This window comes from Festucalex cinctus, chromosome 14 (genome assembly GCF_051991245.1).
Source record: "Festucalex cinctus isolate MCC-2025b chromosome 14, RoL_Fcin_1.0, whole genome shotgun sequence".
In the NCBI taxonomy this organism is placed as follows: Eukaryota; Metazoa; Chordata; class Actinopteri; order Syngnathiformes; family Syngnathidae; genus Festucalex; species Festucalex cinctus.
The window spans coordinates 2,957,315-2,983,395 of NC_135424.1; the positions used below are offsets into that span (position 1 = coordinate 2,957,315).

Sequence of the window (26,081 nt, forward strand, 5' to 3'; positions counted from 1 at the left end):
GCTGCGCGAATGATACGGAATGATGAATAAAGACAGCGAGGGGAACACATTTCGAGCAGCAGATGCTCCGTGTGACTAATTGTGTACACAGAGGGGAAACTACGTTGATGAAGACGAGTGACAGCGGGGCTTATCAAGCACCAAACCGCAGATGCTTATTAAATGGCCGACGGCCCGGTGGCGGAGCGTGCCCGTAGAAACTTTCATGTTGGATGGCGCAATCACCGCCTGACGCCTCCGGTTACTGGCGTCACCCCAGGAATCTGTTCCTTCAAGTCTTTGGTCTTTGCCGGATGTCATGCGACCCATCCCATCGCCATCCTAGATTTGCACCCAGGCGTTGGTTACGTTTGCTTAAAGCGATACAACGCTTATAAATCGTTTCCTAGTATTGGATTAGGCATTGTGTACAAAGAATGAAAGTGCAAATATCTCTGGCATCTTATTCCCTGAATTTTATTTTAAACCGATTATCAGTAAAATTCCAACGTACCGTAGGGAACGCCATATACCTGGTCACGTGATCGTATCCCGTGCGTAAACGAAAGTTGCCTTTGCTCATTTCGATGGGAGTTTGTTGACGTAATGGGCAAGAAAAAGAAATCTTCGATCCCAAATACTGCGCCAATTCTGTTCAGAGTAAAATCCTCAACACGTCCGGTTTCATGTCATTCCGTGTGGGGGTGGGGCGGTGGCCTATCCTAATGTGGGCTAAAGCGAGCTTAGCACACGACATGTAGCTTAGCCTAGCACAGTACAAGTCACCCGGGTGTTTACCTTCCACTCCGATTCGCCGGCGGCTGGAGCTGCCAGTTTTATCCGGCTTTTGGTTGGAAACAAATCTTTGTCCTCCGAAGTTATTCTTTGCTGTAAGGCGTAATTCCACCTTTGATGTCCGCCGTGGGACGCGGTAACTCATGCCATGTCATTCAATGTGTATTTTACGCGCGCGATACGTCACGATGATCACGTGACGTGACTAAGTCTAAGTCTAAGTCAATATGCCCGATACAGTAACGCAAAAAATATCCATAAAAGTGCTATAAAATCATAATCGCTCAACATAAATTGGCATTTTTTTTCAGGGAAGGGTTGAAATGATCCATTTTACAGAATAGCTGGTTAGTTTTTCACAAGTCTTGTGTTCCTTTAACTATTTTAATTGTTGACTTAACTCCGGAGAGTGTGGATCTATATAAACTCTCAAAACATGTTCAAATAAACTTTGAGAGACAATTCAGGACTGGACTTTTTTGCTGTGTACATGTCTGAAAAATATGATGGCCATAAATCTTCTCAAACGTCCGACCAAGACAAAGCAAAAAAATAAAAAATCCAGGTAGATGGTCTCATCTGATTGAGTCATCCTCTAATCTAAATGAGATCAGCTAATCAAACATATTTGACAGTTTTATCAGTCATTAGTCAATAATTGTTTGACCTTGAGTGCTTCCCCAGCCATCGTTGTCAAATCCCTTTCAAAATTAATAGCGCTTTTGTTCAGATGAAGAGATCAAACGTGAAAATTATCAGTCAGGAACTCTGACCAGGACAGAACATCCTGCTGGGATTCTACAGAGCAGGTCCAAATCTTATGACTTTAATAACAATACCATTCAAATCAGAGAGAGAAAAAAATACAATAAGTGACGACATAAATTCATTTTGAAGGTAGTAGAAGTTCTAAAATATGCGTTTCCCTTTGGCTCATCCCGAAGTAAGTACTGCAAAAGTACTTAAAGAATACAAAAAATGTTTGCAGAATTTATAGATGTAAGTTCTGTAAAGTATTTAAAGAAGACTAAAACATGTCTGTAGAGTTTTTAGAATAAAACATCAAATGGCAAAGTTTCACACTGTATGGCTCTCCGCAGTGTGTGCGCGCTTCTCGCCCCCATGCGTCCCCCACGCCCCCGACGGCCGCCTTCTTTCTTCCTCTCTGGTGAATGAGCCACGGGAAGCTGGCAGAGATGTCCTTGCGATTGTGGTCGGACACCGCGTTGCTGTGGTAACTCACAAGTGGAAGGCAACCTCGAAGAGACTTGAGATTCACGTCATCCACTCGACAGCTTCGTCAGCATTAGCTCACTGATACCCAACGCCTCCCCCTCCGAGTCGCATGGTTGGTTTGTTGTGAGGGTGCACTGTCATTGAAACTTTATATAATGCTGAGTTGTTGTCCTCGATTATGCAGCTACTGTATGCGTTTCATTCAGAATGCATGCAACACTTTGCTGTATCTAAATTCTGCTTTTAGATGGATCGTACAAGAGAGAGAGAGAAGTTTCTAACGTTTGTCCATGGACTTCTTATGCAGTGATTTGCCATGCATTGAAATAATTCATATACAGATAAAATAGCATTCTCTTTGATTGATGGACTCACTCGGACAATTCAGATTAATAGCTGGCAAAGAATCGCTCAGTTTTCTCGATGAAAAGAACAGTTGGAGTCAACAGATGCTAGCTATTACGGGTACGAACACCTTAAGTCAGCACATGCGGCGTCTTTATATTCTTCAGCGGACGCGCAGAAACGGACATTGATCATCACAAAATGGGCCGCTCTCCGACACTGCAATCTAGGCCACCACTTGATAGAATGCTTTGCATGCACTCTGCTATGTAACCTTATATCCAAAAGGATGCCATAGAGCAGCACGTCGTACCTTCAGGATTGGCCAAATGGAGCAGCCTGCCAAGAGGAGATGCATGATTCATATAGTATATGGTGACATTGATTGCATATTGCTGTAATGCACCTTTGAATGCTTTCGCTTGCCTTGGTCGGGTGAAGCAAAAATGCAATGATAAAACTGCACTCCTCTGTATTTATGACGACGTTCTGGCTGGCATCGTTTTTTTCCCCTGCAAACCACTGCTGGTTTTTGAGAGGGCATAAAATATGAAATATCTTTCCTCTCTGCTATAGGTGCTATCATATTTATTGGACAGCTTAAAAGGGAATTACGTCAATCAATTGCAAGATGTGGTTGCCTTTTGATGCATTATACATTTATTTTATAGCCAGAGGTCTTCCGGATGGCCTTAGGCAGCAAGACTCGGCCTCGGATTTTTTGGAGGTCGGATTTCCTGATACATTTTTCATGAGATTGCCTTGACCTGATGTTCGGTTTTTAACAAAAGCTCATTTTGTGGTCTTAATTGAAGCTGATTTCCCAATTTATCATTAAGTCCTTCTAGTTGTTATGTAGTTGTCACGATTGAGGTGTGATGGTGGACCCAGAAGTGAAGCCAAAAAGGGATTTAATAGAACAAAAACAAGGAGGTAAACGAGGTACTGGTCAGAAACAACAAACAAACAAACTCAGGGAAGACAAACAAGGCAAACTTGGGAGGAACTATGGGGCAAAAATTCGGCAGCATGTCAGGAGTAAATAATAATTGATCGACGCAGGCAGAGGGGAGACAAGAGCCTAAATGCACACACACTAATTGACACAATGAGACACACCTGGGCAAGACACGATTGGCAGAGGGCGCTGATTGGTTGACACATGAGGAAAGGCAGGCCAAAACAGGTGGACATAATTTCTTGACAAGACTAGGGAGGCACACAAGGACAACAAAACATAACACAGATTATGGCTGAAGACAAAACCCAAACTAAACCTGAGCCATGACAAAAGTAAAATAAAAAACTAACCAAAACCATGACAGTAGTCTTCTATCTAGGTATAAAAACTCAAATCTACAGATCAAGGTCACATCTAATTCAGTTTTCTTCCACCAAATAACCTCCTCAAGACCCTTCTGCATACCTCAAGACCTCAAATATCCTGTCGGCACTTTAAAAGCAATCCACATGGCCGGTGATCATTGAAAATGCCCCAGTTTGTTACATTTGTTGCTCAAAATGGTGCTCCAGAAGCTTCTGATTGCGCTTTGTGTGTCCACCGTAATCATCTTTGAAGTGTCAGGCTCACTTGTGTCTCCTCCAAGCCTCTGTTAGTCACTTCACATGTACAGAACAGTGTGTCGTCCTTACCCTTCCACTATTCACACTGTGAAACCACAACACTTGCTCATACCTGTTAGAAGGCTCCGGAGATGTGGTCGGATATCAATGCCCAGATTTTTTTTGGTGCTTAGATGAACAGGAAGGATCTGGAATAGTATCCCTTTCTCCTTTCATATCACAGACTTTTTTCTTTTTTTCTTTTTGTAAACATGACGATGGATGAATCGTAAGTGACGTGCAGAAACGCAAGCAGGGAACAATTGGTGGTTGTGCCTCCGACTGCACTGTTAGAAAGCAATAATCCATTCCCATTGTAACAACAAAGAACAGTAGCTACACCACTCCACTTACACAAGCAGTTTGTCAAATAGACAAGACAAATATGGCCAATGTTTGAGTAAGGGAGTTACTGTAGGTCGAGGCGGCTGGGGGAAAACTACCCGTCTCTTTTTCTTGTCACGAAGATGCTGCATGAATAAGAGGGGGGGGGGGGGGGGGGGGGGAAGATACACTTTGACATTATCTTCCTTTTCTTTGGCCTTAGGATGGATGTTTAGACGGTTGTATGGAAATATAATGAGATAAAGACCTTCTTTGACATAGCAGACTACACTCCTCTTTCCCTGACATTAATTGGAATCGCAAGAGACAGAGGCTGTCATTATCGCTTTCTTTGGTGAATAGGTTTCGCTTGTATAGCTTTTTTTTTTTTTTTTACCTTCAAGGATATGATAAGCGTCACTTTATTTACTCACTCTCCCTACTACATACCAATGTCGGTCAAACTTTGACATTACATCTTATTATTTGGTATCTGTGGACTTATTTTCTTCACCTGTGAGGAGATGGTGACCTCTCAGTTTGCATTCTCGCCAAAGCATTCAGTAATTAGCATGGTATTTTGTTTAAATTGCTTGCATTGGGTTTACTAAAAAGTTCAGGCAAAAATGTCACCGGCAAAATCGGCACAACTTCCGAATCCACTACACTAAGTTAATTTCACTTTTAAAGTTTGACATATTTTCAAAAGGGATCTCTATGGAATTCACGTGTCTCATCTGGAAATTAGGGCCACCCTTAGACTTCTCGGACGGATGGATGTTTATGGCCATTGGAAGGATGATAGTGAATGGACTGGTAGTTGGATAAATGATAGAGAATCAAACATTCCCTCTTTATATATTGAGGGATGGCCGAGTTACTACTACTTTATATGTTCCCTTCTCTCTCATTGCGATCGACGTTCTCGTCGTACCTCAACATAAAGACAGCTGTGTGGAATAGAGGATCGAACGACACTTTCCCACTCGCGACAGACTGCTTTGGTCTTCATCTCGACACGACATGAAGCCACAGAGCTCTGTATGGTGAATATTCACGCTGGTGGCATTTTAGCATGTGTAGGCGGTTGAACGTTTGTGGAGAGTGAGAGAGAGAGAGAGAAGAGTGAGGGGATTGATCAATGTCCCCGTTTGGTCCGAGGCTCTCGAGCCAACCGAGAGCAAAGAAAACTGAGGCAGAGAGACGGTTGGCATCATGTGGCTTCAAGTCTTCAAAAAGCGATGAGATGAAGCCAATTTGGATTAATTAGCAGAGATATGATGGCAGGGAAAAAAAAAAAAAAAAAAAAAAAAAAAAGAGCTGATGTTCCGCCAGACATAAAAGAACCCTCACCGAAACGAAGCAACCATCTTGAATTCCCTTGGTCGCCGTAAAAGGGGGAAAAAAGCCACTTGCGTTATTTTGTGATGAGCTGCTATCACAAATTTTTTTGTTGCCTTTCATTATCGCTGCCTGTGTGCAAGTTCCTATTAGCCAGAGACCTTAATAACCGCAATAAATAACCAAGTGACGAGAGTGTCTCCTCGTTAAAAATGAAAACTGTCTCGTGACTGCACCACATTGCTGGTCCATTAGAGTTCCTGCTGTGAGGATTTTGGCCATGCGCATATCAATAATAGTCCATAAAAACAAGCAGCAGAATGGAGACACTGCTTCAACGTAAACTTGAACACGCGGACAACTTTTCAAAATAAAGTGCTACAGACCCGGTACATGAATTGCTCAAGCCAAAATAGTCCGATTACATTTTCAAACTGAGCTCTTTCATAATAAGAACTCCGCTCGCAACAATATGACCGCAGAAATTCATTTTCCGACTCACAAAACACTCATTTGAGCAATCCAATTGTTTTCCCTTTTCCCAAATGAGCTCCACTGACAAGTTTTTTTTCTGCCTTTTTCGAGGATGAAGCGGAAACAATACTGTAGTGCGTTATATTCGGACATGTCCAAGTAACAGCCACACCGCTGCCCATGACGAAAAGCTGAAAGGTTCCGCATGCAGACAGAACTCCCAACAAGCCACTTCATACACCACAAGACAAGACAATTACAATGATGGCAAAACGAACAGCCTGATACCTGACATCGTTTGTTGACACGTTTCAAATCAAATCTGAATACAGGTTATATTGATCGCTGCTTGTCTGCCAAGGCTGCTTGAGCTAATCGCTATGGGACAAAGTGCCCATTCGGGACTCCTTGCTCCTGTTTAAATAAGATCATATCATTTAGAAAGCGTAGTCTGGGGATAGCCCTCTCTTACTCCATGACGAGTCATGTGGTGTACTCCAGGGACATGTATCGAGTCCCATATTCCTTTTATGTTACTCTTGGGGCACAGAACTCTATAGATAGCTGATGACTCTCACAAAATTGCCATTTCCTTTACATAAAAGTTCACCGTCAAGCATTTCATGTCCCCAAACATTTTCACTTGTTCACGTTAATAATAGTCATCAACTGAGGAACAAGCTTTTCTTTCGTCTGAATATGAATCACGTCTGTTTACAATTTCGAAGTCATCGCAGGGAATGTGATTTATTTGAAAAGTGTTAGGGACAAATTGAGTTTTTAATTGCCAATAGTAGGAAATAGTTGGTCCCTGGAGTGCCTGCCCACCCACCTAGCATGAAATTAAACAACCAAGCATCTGCCAATATCTGAAAATGTCTGTGAGCCACTCACACAGTACTACTGCACCCACGATTGGGCAGCTAAGCTTCTAAATCTGCCATTGTCAAGCAGCAACAGGAGTCTGGCACCGGGCTATGCAGAAAGCACAATGGTGTCCAAGCCAAAAGGTTAAACACACACTGTATACTGTATATATGGTTAAGTTAGCACACACACCATTTATTTGCTGAACATCATCTTTTCTGTCTCAAAGACAGCAACATTTTCAGTAACACTACAATGAGTCACAAGATTATTTTTTCTTATACAAAAGGAGCTACAAAGATCTAAAAACTTGACAGATATCTCATGAAAATTCGAACACTTTGGTCAGCGGCCATTAATGTTGGAACCTGGACCTGACTCTGCTCCAGTCTCTGTTGTAGTTCATCCCAAAATGTCCCAACCCAAACTCATCCAAGCATGTCTTTGTGCTGCCACGGAAAAGGGTGGAAAATAAGTATCTCGGTCAGATGACAAATTAAGATTGAGGGTTGGAAGTAGTGCAACCCTTGATTGAGTAATTCCCTTTTTATGTGCTGTGGTCTGTATTCATAATTCATTCATCATTTGAGTTTCTTGGCACTCGATTCAAGGCCACGCACCCTTCACAAAACTCCCATAACTTTTCTGTCACCTTGACGCATGCAAATGCTTTAATGCGTGCGCGTCATTTGTTGTTTTTTCCCCCCCCCCCTTCCCTCTGCGGTTTAAATTTGTCACTCAGTCAAGCACACAGAAGAACTAAAATCTGTCTGAATTGCTGCGTCTGCGCCTCTTACTAGACACGAAATATACCGTGATGGAGAATGACAGGAATGTCCACTTGACATCACCAAAGTAGACTTTTTGTTGTTGTTGTTGTTGTTGTTGGAGAGTGAGGCTAAGAATATGACAGCAACAATTGTTAGTCACAGACATCCTGGGCCCCAGCCTGTGACCTGCAGACATGATTGAGCCATGTCTGGGGTTCAGGTGGTAAAGTGGCTGGCAGCAATCACACGGTGCTTGAACCCAAGACGGTGCCAAAGCATTCGATTTCAAGAGCCCTTATGGATGACTCTCAGACAGCAATTGCTCCTGATGAGCTATCCGCATATGAACGAGGTCATAAAGCATCGCTTCCCAAATGGGGCGGCTGGCATGAGACAACATGATGGTGTGAAAGGTTAGACTTGATAGTTTGCTTATCTGAAATTTACGATACATTTTGTCGGGGGTGCAACAATATTAGCTGGGGTTTCTGTACATTACAGTATTAGTTAAACACAAGAAAAAAACAAAACAAAAAAAACAACCGGTCACTAAAGCCCGTATCCCACTGAGCGGCAAACGTTTGATTTTTCGTTCGGGTTCGTTCAAGGCTGCAAAAACGTTCGCCTACAATTAACGGTCGCCGACGGTTTTTCTTGTGAGAATAAAAACCATTAAAACTGTTGGAGAATGTCTGGCGAAAGTCTGGCAAACGTTTGTGACCTTGAACGAACAACACTCGCAAACGTTCGCTCCTCAGTGGGATACGCGTTTAAGTGTTGTGTAATCAAGTAAACTACAATTCTCAAATGAATATTTGACCATTCCTTCTTCAATATGGAAATAAATACATTTCATATGAAGCCTGAATGCTCATGTATGATATTTCCGCTATAATTATAGATAGTTTTAGTTAGTTTTGTTCCAGGAAGTATCTTCATATTTGTGTGTGTGTGTGTTTTTTTAAGCATAATCCACAGCATCCTCTCAAACGTTGCCTCTTCTTTCCCACTGCTTCTCTCCAGATGGAGCAAGTAATAAAGCGTATGCAGGCGGAGAAAAATGGCATCCCGATCCGAACAGTCAAAAGTTTCCTCACCAAGATCCCCAGCGTTTTTTCAGGTGAGGCTCTCATCTCAACCTTTTGTGGTCTCATTGTGCGCAGCGGTGCTCCCAACCTCGTGCTTCTCTTGTCATCCGTTCACCTGCTGGGCTCCCACCCGCAAAGCACACAGCCAGCCGACTCTTTTGTTCTCCCCAAACAAAACGCGCAAAACTTTTTTTGGCAATCCGGCAATGGCAGAATGTCAGGAATAAGACATGGGATGAGAAGCGGAGCGGGATGAAACAAGCTATACGCTTTGTATTGTCATATATTATTCTGACTCTTCTAATGTGAACCGCTAATGCAAGTAAAGACTTTTCAACATGCTTTCCCATTCCGTAGCCACAGATTAATAGCAGGTCAATTATGAGCACTCCCTCAATATAAGCTACTGCTTTTAGTATTACTAACGACCCGGTTCTATTGTAGTCCAGTCTCTCCTTCCTGTGAGGGCCTTGTTCCTGCTAAATGTGCACAAGCATATTTTCCATTTTATTTTAAGCAAGTGCACAGTCAACAAACACAAAAACATCTTGTAAGCATTAGATTTCTTTGAGCAATTTTTTCACCATGCAGGTTTGGCCTCACTTCTATTAACGAGCAATGTTAATTCCCATCAACCTGCTTCTAAAATTGTCGGCGCCGCCCTTGCACGCACACGCAAATCTCGGTCATATTAGGCATCATATTAATCAGGTCTTGTTTGAAGATTACCTTACACATCACGCTTAAGCTTGCTCTCGGAGAAGCGGGTCATGTGTGACGGCGCGGAAACGGGGTTTTGTGCTAATGATGGTAATCCACGTAAAAGCTTCTCCGCTTTTATGGGGACGCACGAGGGCACAAGGGAAACGGGAACCAAACAAACATTAATAACGTCCTAAAACACGTAATGGCGGACGGACAGACTGACAAGACAGCCGCGGGGACCGTCTGACATTTCACACTCTCGCCCTCTCACCTGACAAGCTCGGCAGACAGCAATAACCGCTCAGAAGATATATTTATTTATTATGAGTTATATTTAGACCAAAATGACACAAGTCGCAGGTTGTGATAGGGTGTGAAAAATGGCAGGGGGTGGGAGAGAGCAGAAGGCGCCGCTGTGCACTGCTCTGATGTGTAAATCAGGCGTGGTAATTACAGTCTTGTGAAAAGTCTCATGCCGTCATTTCATTTGTCATTATCCTGTCCTATCTACTACTCAATCTTTCCTTTCTTCACAGGGTGTTATAGTGCCTTTGCTTACTACCACTATCTTGTCCTGTCCCGTCCGGTGCCATTTGCTACTCATGTCATCACTTCCTCAAAGGGCGTAGCGGTGCCTGGCTCACGCAGTCTGTCCTGTCCTATTTGCGACATCTCGGCCCCTTCAGAGTCGAGTACAGCCTAGCTCAAACCCTTGTCCTATCCTGCCCCGTCCTATTTGTTACTCGGTACATCCCTTTCGTCCTGTCCGATTTGCTACATGTCCTCACAGGGTGTAATTTTGGTCTACTACCTTTGCGCCTCATCATATAGAACTGGTCCTGTCCTACCCTGTCTTGTCTGGTCACGTCCTGTTCTATTTGCTACTCACCTCATCATTTCCGCACATGGTATAGAGCACTGTCTGGATCACTACCCCTGTCCTGTGCTTACTATTCTATTCCCACATCCTTTTCATTCTGTCCTAGTTGCTATTCCCTTGTCCCTTTCTCACATGGCACAATACTACCTGGCTTAACTATAGCCCCGTCCTGTGCCATCCTGTCCATTTGCTGCTTGCAACTTCGAGTGTAGCACTGCCTTCCCTCCCAGTCCACATATATCACAAATGAAATCCAACTCCTTTGTAATATTATTGTTCTTTTTTTTCTCTGTTCTATTTTCTCTCTGTCTGTCCCCTCTCAAACCTCATTCTGTCCGACTGCATTTTCTAAAATAAAATCAACAACAACAAAGGTACTGTATATGAAACTCTCCCATTGCAACGGTTGCAGCATAAAAAGGCATACAGATCCACCACACGGCATGACTAAGCAGTTGAACAGGACAGGCTTAAAAAGAATAAACCAGAAACAAAACAATACACTTGAACAATAAATAGCAGCAACGTGCCTCTCTTAAACATAAATGGAACAGGACCATAATTCAAGAGGGTTCCATTATTTGCTGTTGGCAGTAAAGTTCTTTAAAGCAACACAAAGGTAATGCCGATTAAAGCCCACTCCATAATAATAAAGCTAAGCTCCTATAAGAATTGTTTGCTGTGAGTCATCCTCAATCGCGCTGTTACTGTATTTAGTAAGCGCTCCATTATGCCGCCATACCTGTGGTCATTTCAATTAACGGGATGCGGCGATGAAGTGGCTGTCAGGAAATAATAGCTGGGATGTCATCCGCCCACGCCGTGTAAGGCGAGAGGAATTGCTATGCGCTGTGATGATGATGATGATGATGATGATGATGATGATGATGATGATGGACAGCAGGAAGGGTTAAGAGTGTTTGTTGCTATCATTTCCAGAAAAATTGTCAAGATGATGTCTGGATTTCATTTTGATGAGTGCTATTGTTCATCCTGTCAGGTTCTGATATTGTACAGTGGATGATCAAGAATCTAGACATTGAAGATCAAGGTAAGAAATTATTCTTCTGTTAAGCATAATGCAGACAAACAATAACATGTTGTTGCAGTAATTATTGTCGAATGAAACTGCTTGGTTAGAATTAACTGTCGTGTAATGTGTAATAATAACAAAAACTCATGTCTTTGATATAATGAAGGCGCTAGAACTCTTCCCCCACGCCAACTGGCGGGGCTCCAGTCCGTTTGTATTTTGGCAACAAGGAGGTAATATGATTAAACGTAAGGAGGGTTTCACCAAAGGAAAACTTGGCAACTTGACTCCTTGTCCAACATTTAATCAACTCTAACGACAAGTCAAAAGTTATTCATTCTCGTACATCTATTTGATAAATAACACACGCTATCGTGAATATTCATGCCAAGTACCATCACCTCCATTTTCTGTATTGGCCTATGCGAGGCCACTTCTGGTGAGAGGCAATGCTTATACAGAGAAACAACATCAGATTCACGCCTACGGACAGTTTAGAGTCTTCATGCATGTTTTCATATTCCACACATTAAGGTCGGAGCAGAGCTTCGAGATCAGAACATCAGATTCTTGCGGTAGATGTGCTAACCACACGGTACAGGGTGTTCTAAAATGGTTGACCCCATTCTGAATGCCCATACCTCGGAAACTACTTGATGGATCTTAATGAAACTAAATAGACTTTATGTTGAAGGTCATAAGTGTTATCGGTTAAATTTACAAAGAAAAGTACAAATATTTGTTGGTTCTATGTCAGATTTTCATAAATGTTCAATATGTGACTCTGCACACGTTGAATCGGTATTCGAGCTCGTGCCAAAAATGGCCTTTTTCTTGAATTTTTTGATGCCAAGTCCTAAGTTGTTTTGTAGTTGGTGCCTTCTTTGCAAAATTTGTGAAGAAGGCACGCTGCGCTGTCTTCGGTGACTGAGTCCGAGCATACCCTAACACGCAAAATGCCTTTTCTTTCGAAGTGAACGCCATTTCTTCATCTGAAAACATAGAAATGGCAAACATTACACACAAAAACTTGAAACGTTTCTACACAAGCTGAAAATTTGAGGTTATTCCAATGAAAATTGCCAAAATGATTGGCCTACGAAATGGGCTCAACCATTTTGGAACACCCTGTATTAGAATACAAAATAATGCATACACTAAAGAGCTAAAAATGTGGATGCGTGCGTGTGTGTGCGTGCGCGCGCCAGAGGTGATTATATAATATAATCCTTCAGGTCGCGCCACAGAAGGGAAGTGTTTATACGTAAACGGCTTTGAATAAATTATGAGTCATCACTTATTGATAAACGGAGCCCTGTTACACACACAAATGCACACGCATGCCAGCTGCAGATGCATCTGTATGCGCCCCAACAACAGAATCCACCATGACGTAGCTGTACCATCGCCCATTTGTAGTCAGACATTTCTATTTTTTTAAGAGTACAACACTTTACGACGTGTAAAAACTATCTGGACTGCGCGTGGTAATAACGAACAGGTGGCCAAAAAACACGTTGCAGCACATGACTGCTGACTTTTGAAACCATTCAAAGGTTACAGAGATGTGCGGCAGGTGAAGGGCACAGATGAGGATGTTGATGATAATGATGATGATGATGGTTGCGTGTTTTCATTACGTGATGATTTAAAATCAAGGACAGTTGAGCAAAGCGCCGTAGGGAAGCAGATTTTCTCCGCAGCCAGCCAGCTCGGCGCAACATGGCTGATTGGACTGATGAGCTCCTCCTCTCAAAAGTGAAGGTGGCCTCATCATTGAGCACCCTCCTGGCTGTTGCGTTCGGTGAACATTCTCAATGTGATTCAACGCAGATGTACAACCACAATAATGCAGTCATATTGTGACATTAACTCATTCGCTCCCAAAGACATATTTATACGTTTTTTTTTAATGCTAGCGCATACAGAATGCTTTGATGCAGCCTCGAAACTGAAGAGAATGATTGAAGCAATGGTAGCTATTACAAAAACGACCAGCAGGTGGAAGCAGAGTATAAGAGATCAACCAGGGCCATGTTGCAACAAGCTCTTTTTGCCAGTTTTCACCCAGGAATGTGACTAATGATGAAACTTTGCTATATTCTAATGCTAATTCCTGCAAAAAGGAAACAGAAATAGACTTTTTTTTTTTTTCCTGACTCTAATCTTTCTTTTAGTAGGTTCCATGTTTTTATAGCAATCGTACACAATCGTCTATGGGCCTTGCAAAATCAGTCAAAATCCAGTGAAACAGCTGGGAGTGAAGAGGGTTTGCTTCAATGAAAATGGCTGGGAGGGAATGAGTTAATAACTCACTTCCCAATATGCCAACTGATTACTGTAACCTCTGTAAGCTGCCACTAGAAAGGAAAAGACCAAAGTTATGGAGTATGTTACTTTTTCTTCTTCCCAGTTGAGGCTCTTCACCTCGGAACGCTGATGGCCGCGCATGGTTACTTCTTTCCCATCTCAGACCATGTCCTCACCCTTAAAGACGACGGCACTTTCTACAGGTTTCAGGTGACAACGAGGCGCGACCATCCTCACATCACAATTGTGCGCCTTGTAAATTTATTTCTGTTTCAAGCACTTTCATTCCTAAACACAAAGAAGCCTTACTACTGTATTAGGAAGCCCTCTCAGTAGAATCCCATTTACAACGCCACAATGAAAAACCTTGAAAATTAACCTCTCGAGAAGATTTGATTAGAATAGAGAAACATAAAGGCCAGATTTAATGCAGGGTGTTGAATTATATGCATCTTTTCTTCGCCAGGCCTCAATAAATCAACACATACGCACGGTGCGCCCTTGCTTTACAACGGAGTTCCTTTTTTAGTTTTTTTTTTTATTGTCGAGACTCAACCCAAATTTGTATAAAATTTGGAACACACCTTAGTCTATCACTAACCAGTGCAAATGTAGTAGTAAATTCAAACTCAAAGTTACAGTAAATGCTGTAATTTTATGTATCATAAAGAGAAGACAGTAGCAGTAGCTGAGCGGGCCTTCCTCCACTGTATGACAACAAAAACACGATTAGGTTATTCATATACAGTAATCCAAACAAACGTCTGCCTTCTTGTCTCGTGTGACGATGGATTCTTACACTGCTAGAGACGGGATAAACAGTTGATATGCAATATGTTGTTTGTGAGGGGTCTCACACAGTGATAAATTTTAGGGTTGAAATGATCAATATTGGCAATAATAAAAATAAATAAAAAAAAGAAGAAGAATATAGCTTACATTTTTCCACTAATCCACTGATGTCAAACTTGTTTTCCTCGCAGGCTATTAATTATCTCGTCTTAGTAATCCATAATTACACAATTGCCCCTTCATTTGATCATTGTATGATTTGAATCAGACATGTATGTAGATTAAGAAGGGAATTGGTAAAAAGAAAATCTTCTAAAATGTTCAATATTAGTATAGATTTAACACCAAATGAAAATCTAATTTGCAAGAAACAGGAAGTGGACACCTTTTAAATGCTTTGGTGGGCCACATCAAATGATGTGGTGGGCCAAATGCATGGCTCGGTCCCGACATAACCGCCACCACCCCATCCCTACCCAGCCTCCGTTAGAGTTCTTGCGCATTCGATTCCCTCTACGGGTTTACTGTACTTTTTGAAAAAGGAGTCAAAAGTTTTGTCTGACCCATTTAGATCAAATATTTACAAGCTATGTGAACATCTTTTATTAAAACAAAAAATATTTTTCAGCTGTCATTGTGCATTTGTGGTTAGTGTCGTATCCGTGTTCACACTGTTGGCTGACTAAAAAGTACAACCCACAGAGGCCATTGTTAGAATTATGTCCAATAATTTGTATGGTCTCATATATAAATAATAATAATAATAAAAAAACACCACCCCGACATTTGTGTGAACATCAATTGCAAGATTGACAGTTCTTAGCCCAATGAGCCGCCTCCCGTGCACTACACATCTAATCAATGTAGATGAACGCTGGAGGCTGTTTGTGTTCCTCACGCGATTCGCTTTCTCATCGGAAGCAGCGCGCGGCGTCGCCCGAAGACGGGCAAGATGCATGGGTGCTGAAAAGGAGCTTATGCGCTTTCGATGATGCACGCAGCCTATAAAGACAAAGCGTTTGATTGTGACAGATGCCATCATGCTTCTATACAAGCGCCCACTTCCCACTCCTCACATGACAACACACTAGGGGTGTTAAAAAAATCGATTCGGCGATATATCGCGATACTACATCGCGCGATTCTCGAATCGATTCAATAATAGGCAAAATCGATTTTTTTTTTTTTTATTTTTTATTTTTATTTTTTTATTATTTTTTTTTTTTTAGGATTCGCACCTTAAGCATGGAAGAATGTTATATGAACGGAACATTAAGCCTTAATATTTTATTTCAATGCTGTTCAAACATGAAACAAATTACAACCTCTATAAGACTGAAATTTCAGATAAATAAATAATACATTTTCATATAAATCTTACACTCTACAAGCTTACTGATTAGTATTTTCTAAATTTGAATGAAAAAAAATCGCAACAATCGACTTATAAATTCGTATCGGGATTAATCGGTATCGAATCGAATCGTGACCTGTGAATCGTGATACGAATCGAATCGTCAGGTACTAGGCAATTCACACCCCTACAACACACCATATGGTGCTCTGTTTCGGGCTTCATTTTCCATGTGCGTTAGTTAGGTTTCTGATCATATGTGTGCTTACAGACTCCATACTTTTGGCCATCAAACTGCTGGGAACCAGAAAACACAGACTATGGTAAGCACTATTCACAATTGCAATTAACCTGACAAATCGCTTGCAAATGCTGATAGATGTTGTCGCAAATGAATTTATTAAATTGAGCCATAAAAAAAAAAAACAGATTAGAAATGACAATCACAAGTATATTAAAGTTCAAGTCGGTTTGCCAATTAAATGATTAAAAAAAAAATGGGTAGCTACGTGATTAAATATGACATTATTAAGATAAGAAATTGGAGTTTGTGAATGTTAAGAGATGCTGTCGCCAAGAGCTGAAACAGCCAGTGAGCCAAAAGAAATCATTCAGGACGAAAAGTGATCCCAACCACAGACTAGGTTGTTTACATTTAAAATATTGATTTCTGAAACATTCGGAATAACCCGTTTTACGTATGTGAGCCGACAGACTTGCAACAGTATACATGGTAATTGTGATCAATTGGAATATCCACAGCTAAAACGCAATGCACGGACGTCATGATGCAAGTAGACATCATTAATGCTTAAGGTGCAGCGTGTCTGCACTTCACACTGTTTGTTAACCTCTGCTTGTGTATTTCTGTTGGGTTGCGTGCCAAATAGCGCATACAAGCAGTTCCTGTACTAAAAAGACCAAAATTCCTTGCAAACAGAGCATGCACAGAACACAAATGAACGTTTCTGTCTTTATATGACAAAATATTCAGGTTAGAAAAGTATTCGGGTTTTTAAAAATTGGGATATGAACATAGTCAGTTTTTTTTTATGTGTTGACATGGCCTTGCGTAACCAAAATATTGTATTCCGGTTTTCAAAAGGTTTTTGACAGCATGTAATTCTGATGGGTTGCATTTTTTTTTGCCATAGAGACAGAAAATTATGTGAAAATGCTGCAGAGAAATCAATGTATTCAAGTTAGGCTCGTTTCAAGAGTGGCAACGTAAGATGGCCGCCGCACAATCGCGCACACAACTAGATCCTGGAATCAAAAGAGCAAGATTCCTTGTGAACAGAACCTGCGCAGAGCACAAACCAAAGTTCAGAGGAGGTACTCGACCGCATTTGTATGATGTACAATAGTAACAGACAGTAGGGAAAGAGCCAAATACACAATAGAAATAAACCCAAATTTTAATTTAATTTTAGCCAACACTGAGCTATTTTCTAAGCTGTGGGCGATGTAGTATTGTTAATGTTTTCGAGCTTCCCTCAGTCTCTTCTCTAATGAACTTGATCTGCTTACCATGGCCAACAGCATACAAGTAAATACAAGAGATCTGCGTTCCTCTATTGTTTTTGTTTGTGTCTCGTTCCGACGGACGCGTTTCCGCGTGGCGCGGGTTTTGTAGTTTCCCGCTCTGCGGGCTGTTTTGAGAGTTTGAGCATATCTCTGCAGTAGATTTGTAATAGAGTTGCAGAGATGAAAGGCAACCGACTTAACTGTATCACAAGCTAAATTGGAATTTAGCCCTCCTCTAATTTCATCAGACAGACTGATTACAGTGACTAAAAGCAGAGCCACGGCTTGTGTGCATGCACCTGCTGAGCACATTAAGGAGGAACATTTTAATGGTGACACAGAGATGAGCTTTTGGCAGCGTATTAATTCCAACAGCGTTTTTTTTTTGTTTTTTTTTTGGTTGGACTTGTTTTGAGTCACAGAGTGGGAGATGAAGTAGGTCACGGCGATGTTAGAGACTCATTGCCAGACTGATGAATTATGTCTTTTTGAATTTTTAAAACCAGTCTAAGGGGCTTTAACGACCACCTAATGGTCAGTTTACAATGGGATGAAGGGAGGATGATAATGCGCAGACATCAAAAGTCAGCCACGCACACACTCACTCACTCACTCACTCACTCGAGCAACAGAGGCTCAGTGACCTTTGTGAATTACAGGCCAGTTTAAGTGCAGTTGAGAGGATTAATTGAGTAAAATGCAGGGGCCACTTAAGGCCGAACCGAGATCCAGTTCTCTAACCCACCACCATACACCCACCGCTTCCCCTTTTTTTTCTCTCTCTCTCTCCTCTCTCAGCTGTTTACCTCTGCAAAAGAACAATGCAAAACAAAGCACGTCTGGAGCTTGCAGACTACGAGGCGGTAAGTGAATGAGCATTTAGCGTCCGCGCCACTTTCTGGCTTTCTCTCTCACACTGATAGCAAAGCATGTTTGTTTTTCTTCCGTGCGTGCGTGCGTGTGTGAGCAGGGATCATTAGTATCGTTATCCAGCCGCGCACTGTACAACACGCCATGTGCAGCAAACAGAATCAGTCCAATCACCTCAAAACCTTTTTTTGCTTGCTTGTTTGTTTGTTTTACTTGCAGGAGAGCTTAGCAAGGCTACAGCGAGCTTTCGCCAGGAAATGGGAGTTCATTTTTATGCAAGCAGAAGCACAAGCAAAGTAGGTTTCGATTCGTTTTTTTTTGTTTTTTGTTTTTTTGTTTTTTTTTACATAGCTGAGTTTCAACCAAGTGGTACGGTTCAGTTCGTCTTAGCACAGTACGATTCGAAGCTCCAGGTGCTTAAATCCTGCCCTTCACTTCCTTTGCTGTCAAAATAATATCGTAGCAATGCCACACAAAGAAAACGAAGGCCATATTGTAAAACTAAGGACAACTTGAAGAGCACTTTGTGGGTGAGTCGACTTTAGCCAAGGATGAAAATGCAATCCTGGAAACTGGAAAATCTAAAAAGATCCTATGAAAAAGAGCGCTTGCAAACTTGAGGGGAAAATTGTTGTACTCTTATATGAAATATGCACAAAATTTTAATAACTTTAATGGCCACTTATAATTTTGCATTTCCTAATTACCGGTATAACAATATATATCATATCTTCACATGTAGCAATTTATTGAAACGAAAGAAAATATGCTTTTTCTAAATCCGTTAAAAATAATATAGGGTTGGAACCTCTGGTTACATCACGATACGATATGCGATATGGTAATGATTATCTCGGCAATACCACGATTATCGATATATTGGTCAGGTAATAAATCCACGATAATCTGTGATAAAACGACTCAAGACATAAACTGATGTTTTTTCAATCAGAAAATCGTTTCTTTTTGTACCATCACTGAAACACAATATTAAAACTGCTGTCTTCTTCAAACTGAGTACTTTAGTTTTTTTTTTTTTTCCAAACAAATACAAATGTCTTCTTAACAGGGACAACTTTCTGTCAACAAATTTGTGTCTTTCTTAAACACTATTGTCATTGCAACATGCCAGTCAGTAAAAAGTTGAAACATGAAATATGTTATAAAATGTTAAAATTGAAGATATAATCCACATTTTTCAAAGAAACGTATGCAAAAGAGATTCAGTTGCTGGACAAATAAATGTCTTCCACAAGTCAAAGTAAGCTGATGAGTCTTCTTCGCCTGAAGACTTCCGTATATTTCCCGCCACTCTTATGAGGAGCTCCCCCTAGTGGCCCACCAAGTAATTGCTCAATAAGTAATGAACAATGAAGCCGTTATAGTGGCTCTGTATCAACTACAAACATCACGATACTTGCGTAGATGTAATAATCTATCGGGAGACAAAGTATCCCGATTTATCGCGATATCGATATATCGTCACACTCCTAATAGACAACGTTTAGGTTAGCATGTTGGCTTAGCACTTAGCGTGTGGCCCCTTTGCAAAATGAATTGCCCACCCCTGTGTTCTAGACAATATTTCAAGCTCGTTGCTTTCGGTATTGTACCGCTGTCGTACCCCAAGCAGAAGCCTCTCAAAATGTTACATGTTGCTCATTTGTTTCCGTTCACAACTTTTGCATTGTACCCAAATGAAGTGAACTATAGCGCTTGGTGAAAATTGGGCTTTGAGCTCCTCATTAGCGCATGTTCCATTGTCCTGTGTCACGTCTGCGCTTTCATAAGCCGCGCAGATGAAGTGTCTCCTTGTTCCCCTCAGAGTGGATAAGAAAAGGGACAAAATCGAGAGGAAAATTATCGACAGTCAGGAACGAGCGTTCTGGGACGTGCACAGACCAGTGGTGAGTGCAAAAAGACCTCCACTAGTACACTGTCTTACTATCCTGAATGTTTTCGATTTAGATATTTCACTGACATCGCAGGATGACGTCTCGCAAGTCGGCGCCATTTTGTTGCGTCTACTGTAGTTCCCAGTGCAAATGTTATTTTGTTATTGATAATGTCATCCTCAGCTTCCTCCAACATAACTTGTGTAAAGATGATGTAAGGGGAAAGCTTAGATCAACCGTCCTTGGTGCGGTACGCGTTGAAACTTTGTTTCCGGACTCCGTGACGCCATTCACGTATGCTCCGAGGTAGGACAGCTCGATACCAAAACACGGACGTTCTCACGTCTTCTGCTCGACTAAGTGCTGTTGTTGGGGCAAATTATGGTGCACTTTCGGCTATTATTTGGTTGCTATGTACATTTATGTAAATCATTTGTGAATTAGAGACGAAGAATCTCAGGTTGGACACCAGGTTGCATTCCCCGAGACTAGTGTTAATTTTATTCGTCATTTTTAAATTTAGTCACAGTTTTAGTCCAGTTTCAATCACGCTTGTGAGTTTTTATCATAGTTAAGTCAACCTCATCCCGTTTTTATTTAGTCAATTTTTAGTTGACTATAAATCTAGCATTTTTAGTCTTTATTTTTGTCCAATAAAACATTTTATTCATCTAGTTTTAGTCAACAAAAACTGTCAACATTTTAGTCTAATTTTAGTCAGGACAGTCATTTTATCCTTGTTTTTTTTTTTGTTTTGTTTTTTTGTGGGTCAGCAGATTGTTGAACAGTTTGATCTAAAATGTTTCACATAAAATTTCCTCAAAAACAACTTGGCACACAATTACAGTATGTCAACAAGTGGCTACTATGGCTCGATGCTATGAGCTAGTTATGAGCTCGGTTAGCCAGCATTAGCTAGCTGTCGGATTAACATTATTGTTGGAACTTTATAGCAGTTGGATTAAAGTTACGTTATAGTAACTGTGGCATATTTTTTACTCTTACTTTCTGGAACCGGATTTATAGATCGTATTCACCGAATGCTCATCTACAGACGGGTAATATATGGTACCTGCAAGTGGCATATGGCGCGAAGGGGCACGTTATCCACCGTTCACACACACAAAATACCGAGTCGATATGTGTCACAACACATCAGCTTCACCGCTGCTCTTTAACCACATGCTCGCTTAGCATTAGCCTTTAACTCCCCCCCCCCCTAGGTTGAAGACTCTCCGCCGCTGCCATCCTCAAATAGCATCAGCCTCTTGCTTAATTGGCAAATAACACTTTCAATTTATGCGTCCTTGGGGCAATATAATCAATATTCATTCAGATTTCACACCGACGCCGTCACACAGAGCGGCTCCACGCTGTTGTTCCTGAAGAGATCTGAGCTACTTACTCAATCAGCCCGACGTTGCACTCTTTAAGTCCCCTCCAGGTTCTCTTGCTTTGCAGAAGAGAAGAATTGGCACATTCAATGTTTAATTAGCCAACGTCAGATACATTGTCCCGGAGACGTCTCTGAATCCCGCCACGTCCCGCTAATTTGCCAAAACAGAGAACGTGGATGTTCGCCCTTTTGAATCGGGCTGAGACTGGAATCAAAAGAAATGCTGAAAATAATGAAGCGTTTCATTAATTCCCTTTCTTCTCTATTCTTTTCTCCCAGCCTGGATGTGTGAATACAACGGAGGTCGACATTAAGAAGTCCTCCAGAATGAAAAATCCACACAAAACCCGAAAGGTGCGCGGTTGATTGGCCTGCTTTTTTTTTTTTTTTTTTTTTAAAGAGTCGCGGGACGATAACGTGGCTCGGCTGTACCGCTGCTGATTTATTTCCCGTTTATCTTGCGCCCAGTCCGTGTACGGGTTGCAGAACGACATCCGTGCGCACAGCCCCACCCACACGCCGGCGCCGGAGGCCAAGCAACCGACAGAAGAGGAGCTGCAGGAGCAGGTGGGGCAAACGTCACGCTCAGCTCGCCGCTCAATAACGCAGACCGCGACCGATGCCGGCTAAACTTTTTTTGCCCGCTTTGCTTTCAGATCACATTTTGGCAATTGCAGTTAGACCGGCATCGACTGAAAATGTCGAAAGTGGCGGAGAGGTGAGAGCGACTTCATTCGGTTCGGCCATCAATGTCGTTTAGTGAAGCATCAAACGACCCGACGTGTTGCGGAATGAGGAGCCCCACCCATTGTGACCTCGATGAGCGATCTGGCCAAGGGAGCGTCGTCGTCAGAGAGTCGATTGGTCGTCTCCTTGTTGAATGAAGACGATTGGTCAACTTTTGTGACCTTGTACAAGGTCGCAAAGGGTCAATCCCTTTTTGTCAGACTCTACCTTGGATTTCAATGTGTAGTAACGATTCGACTCCCTGGCAACGAATCCATTGTCTTCTTGAATTCCAATCTTTACTAAACAGAATATAATATGTAATATTTCAGAATATTTATAAATTAAGGGTTCATTAATAAATGGAATTTGTTTCTAAAACGTAAATGCCTATGAATTACAAGGCATGGTAAAATCTGTAGAATAGGTCAAACTTTAAAACAAAAGATGAAAATATCTCAAAAAACTGTTGCGCTAGAACAACAAGGAAAATGTTTTAAATCGGATTCAAAATATATTAAAATGATGTTAGCTAATTTAATAGAGCCTTCACATTTAATATAGTGCACTTTCAATCACTTAATTGAACAAACGGTGAGAAAACAAAGTAATACATGCTACAGAGTTAGCTAGTCAACAGCCAGCCAACGCTACATTCTCATTCTCTGGCACCCACATCATTCACCAGGCCAGACTCCGCCTATTAAAGCCACACACACGCAAAGTCACAGATACTACAGTATAAAGTGTGAATGCCAACCACAAGTGGCTCGATAATAGTTTCCCTCCATCCAGGAAGTGACTTTGAAAAACAAGCAACAACACATTCACGCCATTTTGAATGAACCAAGCACGTTTTTGTAAAGTGAGTCGAACCCCGAACCTCTAAACTGCGAGACAGATTTGCTCACCATTAACCACGATCTCTAAGGCTTTATGAAATGCAAAAAGATGACACGCAGGCAGTGGTTGAGATTTTGTCTTCTGTTTCTCCCCAATAGTTTGTTGGGCTACACGGAGCAGTACATCGAATACGACCCCTTCCTCACGCCCCCAGATCCCTCCAACCCCTGGATCTCAGATGACACCACGCTGTGGGAGCTGGAAGCAAGGTGGGCACAGAAATTAAAGGATCTATTTGCATGCAGAATATGTCGAGGGTTTTTTAAAATCCTATTTCAGACATTTTGGGTCTCAAGGCTATCTATGTCCACGAGAAAATATTTGCAGCCTGTCCGATTGATGTCAGTGCAACAGGGAGCGCTTTAACCTCTGACCTTCCACTCCGATTCTGATATCGCTTCACGTCGTAAGCAAATTAGGGCACCGTCTACGATCAATCATGCAAATCCAACAATAGAAGGGTTGACTTCAAGAGCCTTCGATCGATATCAGAGGACATACGCCCATTGAACACAACTATTAGAACCAGATTTATGATTCTTAGCTGTAGAAATATTAACGTTGAAGCAACACTGACTGTGCAAGGTACAGCAATACAAGGGACTAATGAAATGCGGCATTTACGGTTGCGGATACAGAGACCACACTAATCCATTATTCATACAGCTAAAAACTTTCAAGTTTAATGAATTGATGGAGTTTAACCGTCTCAAAATAGCGTTTCAAGCCCATCAGTTAATATTTTACCAGTTAATATACAATTTAAAACAAAATCATCTCAGTCCATCTGTATTTTTAAAAACGTGACAAAAGCTCAATTACTGGAAAAAATACATATAGCACAAGGACATGCTTCTGAATTATTTTATAGGACCGTTACATTGAAAGCGTCTTGACCTCTCGCTTTCATCTATTTTGTGTTGAGTATTTGTTGTTGTTGTTGTTGTTGTTGTTGATGATCAGGGGCAGATGACGTAAGTTTGACTTCTTACTGTCCCTTGTCATTTCTCTTTTTTTAAGGAATGAAATCCAATTGAAATGAATTGAATGAGCACATATAATCAACACAAGGGTTTGAAAATAACATGACATGATGTTATCGATTGCTGTTCTCTTGTGCGGAAGCGAGAGGTCGCGAGCTTTTACTGAAAAACTGAGAATAGTTTGCACAGTTTAAGGCACAAAAACAGCAAGTTGACTTGATGACGTGTGCATGCGTGTTTGTGTTTCAGTAAGGAGCCCGGCCAGCAGAGGGTAAAGAGGTGGGCTTTCGGCATCAACGAGGTTCTCAAAGACCCCGTGGGGAGGGAACAGTTCCTCAAGTTCCTCGAGTCTGAGTTCAGCTCGGAGAATCTCAGGTGGGGATGTTCTTTAATACGCTTCAGTGGATTTTATCAAGCCAACAACTAACTTCACAATCAGCGCCCACACACCAGGAAGCAACAATAATGATGTCATCAAAGAGGCCTCCCTCACGCTAAGCTTGAAATGACTCGCATCTTACGACAAACGTTCAACCTTCATATGGGGACAAGCCGCCACTTCAACACATTTTTCCCCACAGAAAAAAATGTGATTAATATGCCCGTGCACACGGAAGACACTGTGGAGGATTTAATTCACACTTTTTTCACCTCCACCAAATGAATGTGCGCACACACAATCGCAAATACAGTACACACATATCTGGACATCACATGTCACAGGAATACATCAGTCTGCGCCAAACTGGTAGAAGGACGAATTTAAAAATAATAATAATAATACTGCCTTGTTATTTGAACAATTAATGGAACTATATAAAAATAAAAAATAAAAATAAAATATAAAACGGATTCATTGTGGTCGGTTGGTGTGCTTTATCTTCTTTAGGACTACAACTAACAATTATTTCAGTAATTGATTAATGTGTCGATTTATGATTGTTTTTATTTTTTTTTAAAGTTTAAATTTCCACCCTTTAAAAAAATAATAATAATAATCGACAGGGCACAAACATGAATTAATTAATATTCATTACTGTTTTGGTCTGTAACGTGAGGAAAATATTCAAAAATATCTATTATTGTTTTTCAAAGTAAAAGCAATTGTTTTTATTTTGTTAAAAAAAAAAAAAAAGATGATCAGTCAACTTTCATGAGGAACTACAAAAATCGGAGAATATTTACCGTTGAGGAGCTGAAATTTAAAGGATGTGGACAATTTTACAATTAAAAATATATCTAAACGATGATTTATAACTATCGAGTCATTTAATAATTGATTAGTTATCAATTATATTGTTGCAACTCTAATTTTTTAGATATATTTTATCTATTTACTTACTGTCTAGATAAGTTAAATTATTTAATTGCTTGTTTAAAAAAAACACGGAAAGATGACCTTGGGGAAAAAAAAATCGCATATTAAATTGCAATCACAACATTGACAGGGAAAAAAATAAAAATAAAACGCAAATCGAGTAAGTTACCGTAATTTTCAAAATTGCTCAGTCCTATTGAACAAATACACAATTATGAATTTCTAAATATGTCAACAAGCGTACGGTAATACGGGAAGTGTGTTTGACAGAGGAAGAAATTGCGTCAAAGCGAGACTCGAAGGGGGCCGTAACGTTGTTAATAGGCGGCAACGGCGGCGGCCGTACGTGCAGGTGGCGGAGAAACAATCCTCCGCTAATTGGTTTATTCATGGCGAGCATGAATACTGCACAAGTTTTAAAGATGCATGCAAACAGCCACTTATGAATAAAGCATGGGGGGCGCCACCAGGCTTTCGCATTTCCATCCGTTCAAATCCCCCTCGCAGGCGGCTGGCTCCTCTTATGGAGCGTTTTGCAGGGATGTAC

General features: G+C 41.2%; 2 protein-coding genes across 6 annotated transcripts in view; one reads left to right on the plus strand and one right to left on the minus strand.

Annotated features, from left to right (window-relative positions):
- LOC144001700 (ubiquitin-conjugating enzyme E2 D4-like) overlaps positions 1-26,081 on the minus strand; it is a 61,848-nt gene that overhangs the window by 31,575 nt on the left and 4,192 nt on the right. The window lies entirely within an intron of this gene.
- rgs7a (regulator of G protein signaling 7a) overlaps positions 1-26,081 on the plus strand; it is a 61,788-nt gene that overhangs the window by 28,107 nt on the left and 7,600 nt on the right. For all 3 annotated transcript variants that reach the window (XM_077496240.1, XM_077496241.1, XM_077496239.1), the window contains exons 3-14: positions 8,778-8,874; positions 11,428-11,478; positions 13,874-13,980; positions 16,188-16,239; positions 18,242-18,306; positions 18,533-18,609; positions 20,139-20,220; positions 21,884-21,958; positions 22,073-22,171; positions 22,261-22,322; positions 23,332-23,442; positions 24,466-24,591. In XM_077496240.1, the coding sequence (XP_077352366.1) occupies positions 8,778-8,874; positions 11,428-11,478; positions 13,874-13,980; positions 16,188-16,239; positions 18,242-18,306; positions 18,533-18,609; positions 20,139-20,220; positions 21,884-21,958; positions 22,073-22,171; positions 22,261-22,322; positions 23,332-23,442; positions 24,466-24,591 (1,004 nt within the window). The remainder of the gene's footprint in view (positions 1-8,777; positions 8,875-11,427; positions 11,479-13,873; positions 13,981-16,187; positions 16,240-18,241; positions 18,307-18,532; positions 18,610-20,138; positions 20,221-21,883; positions 21,959-22,072; positions 22,172-22,260; positions 22,323-23,331; positions 23,443-24,465; positions 24,592-26,081) is intronic.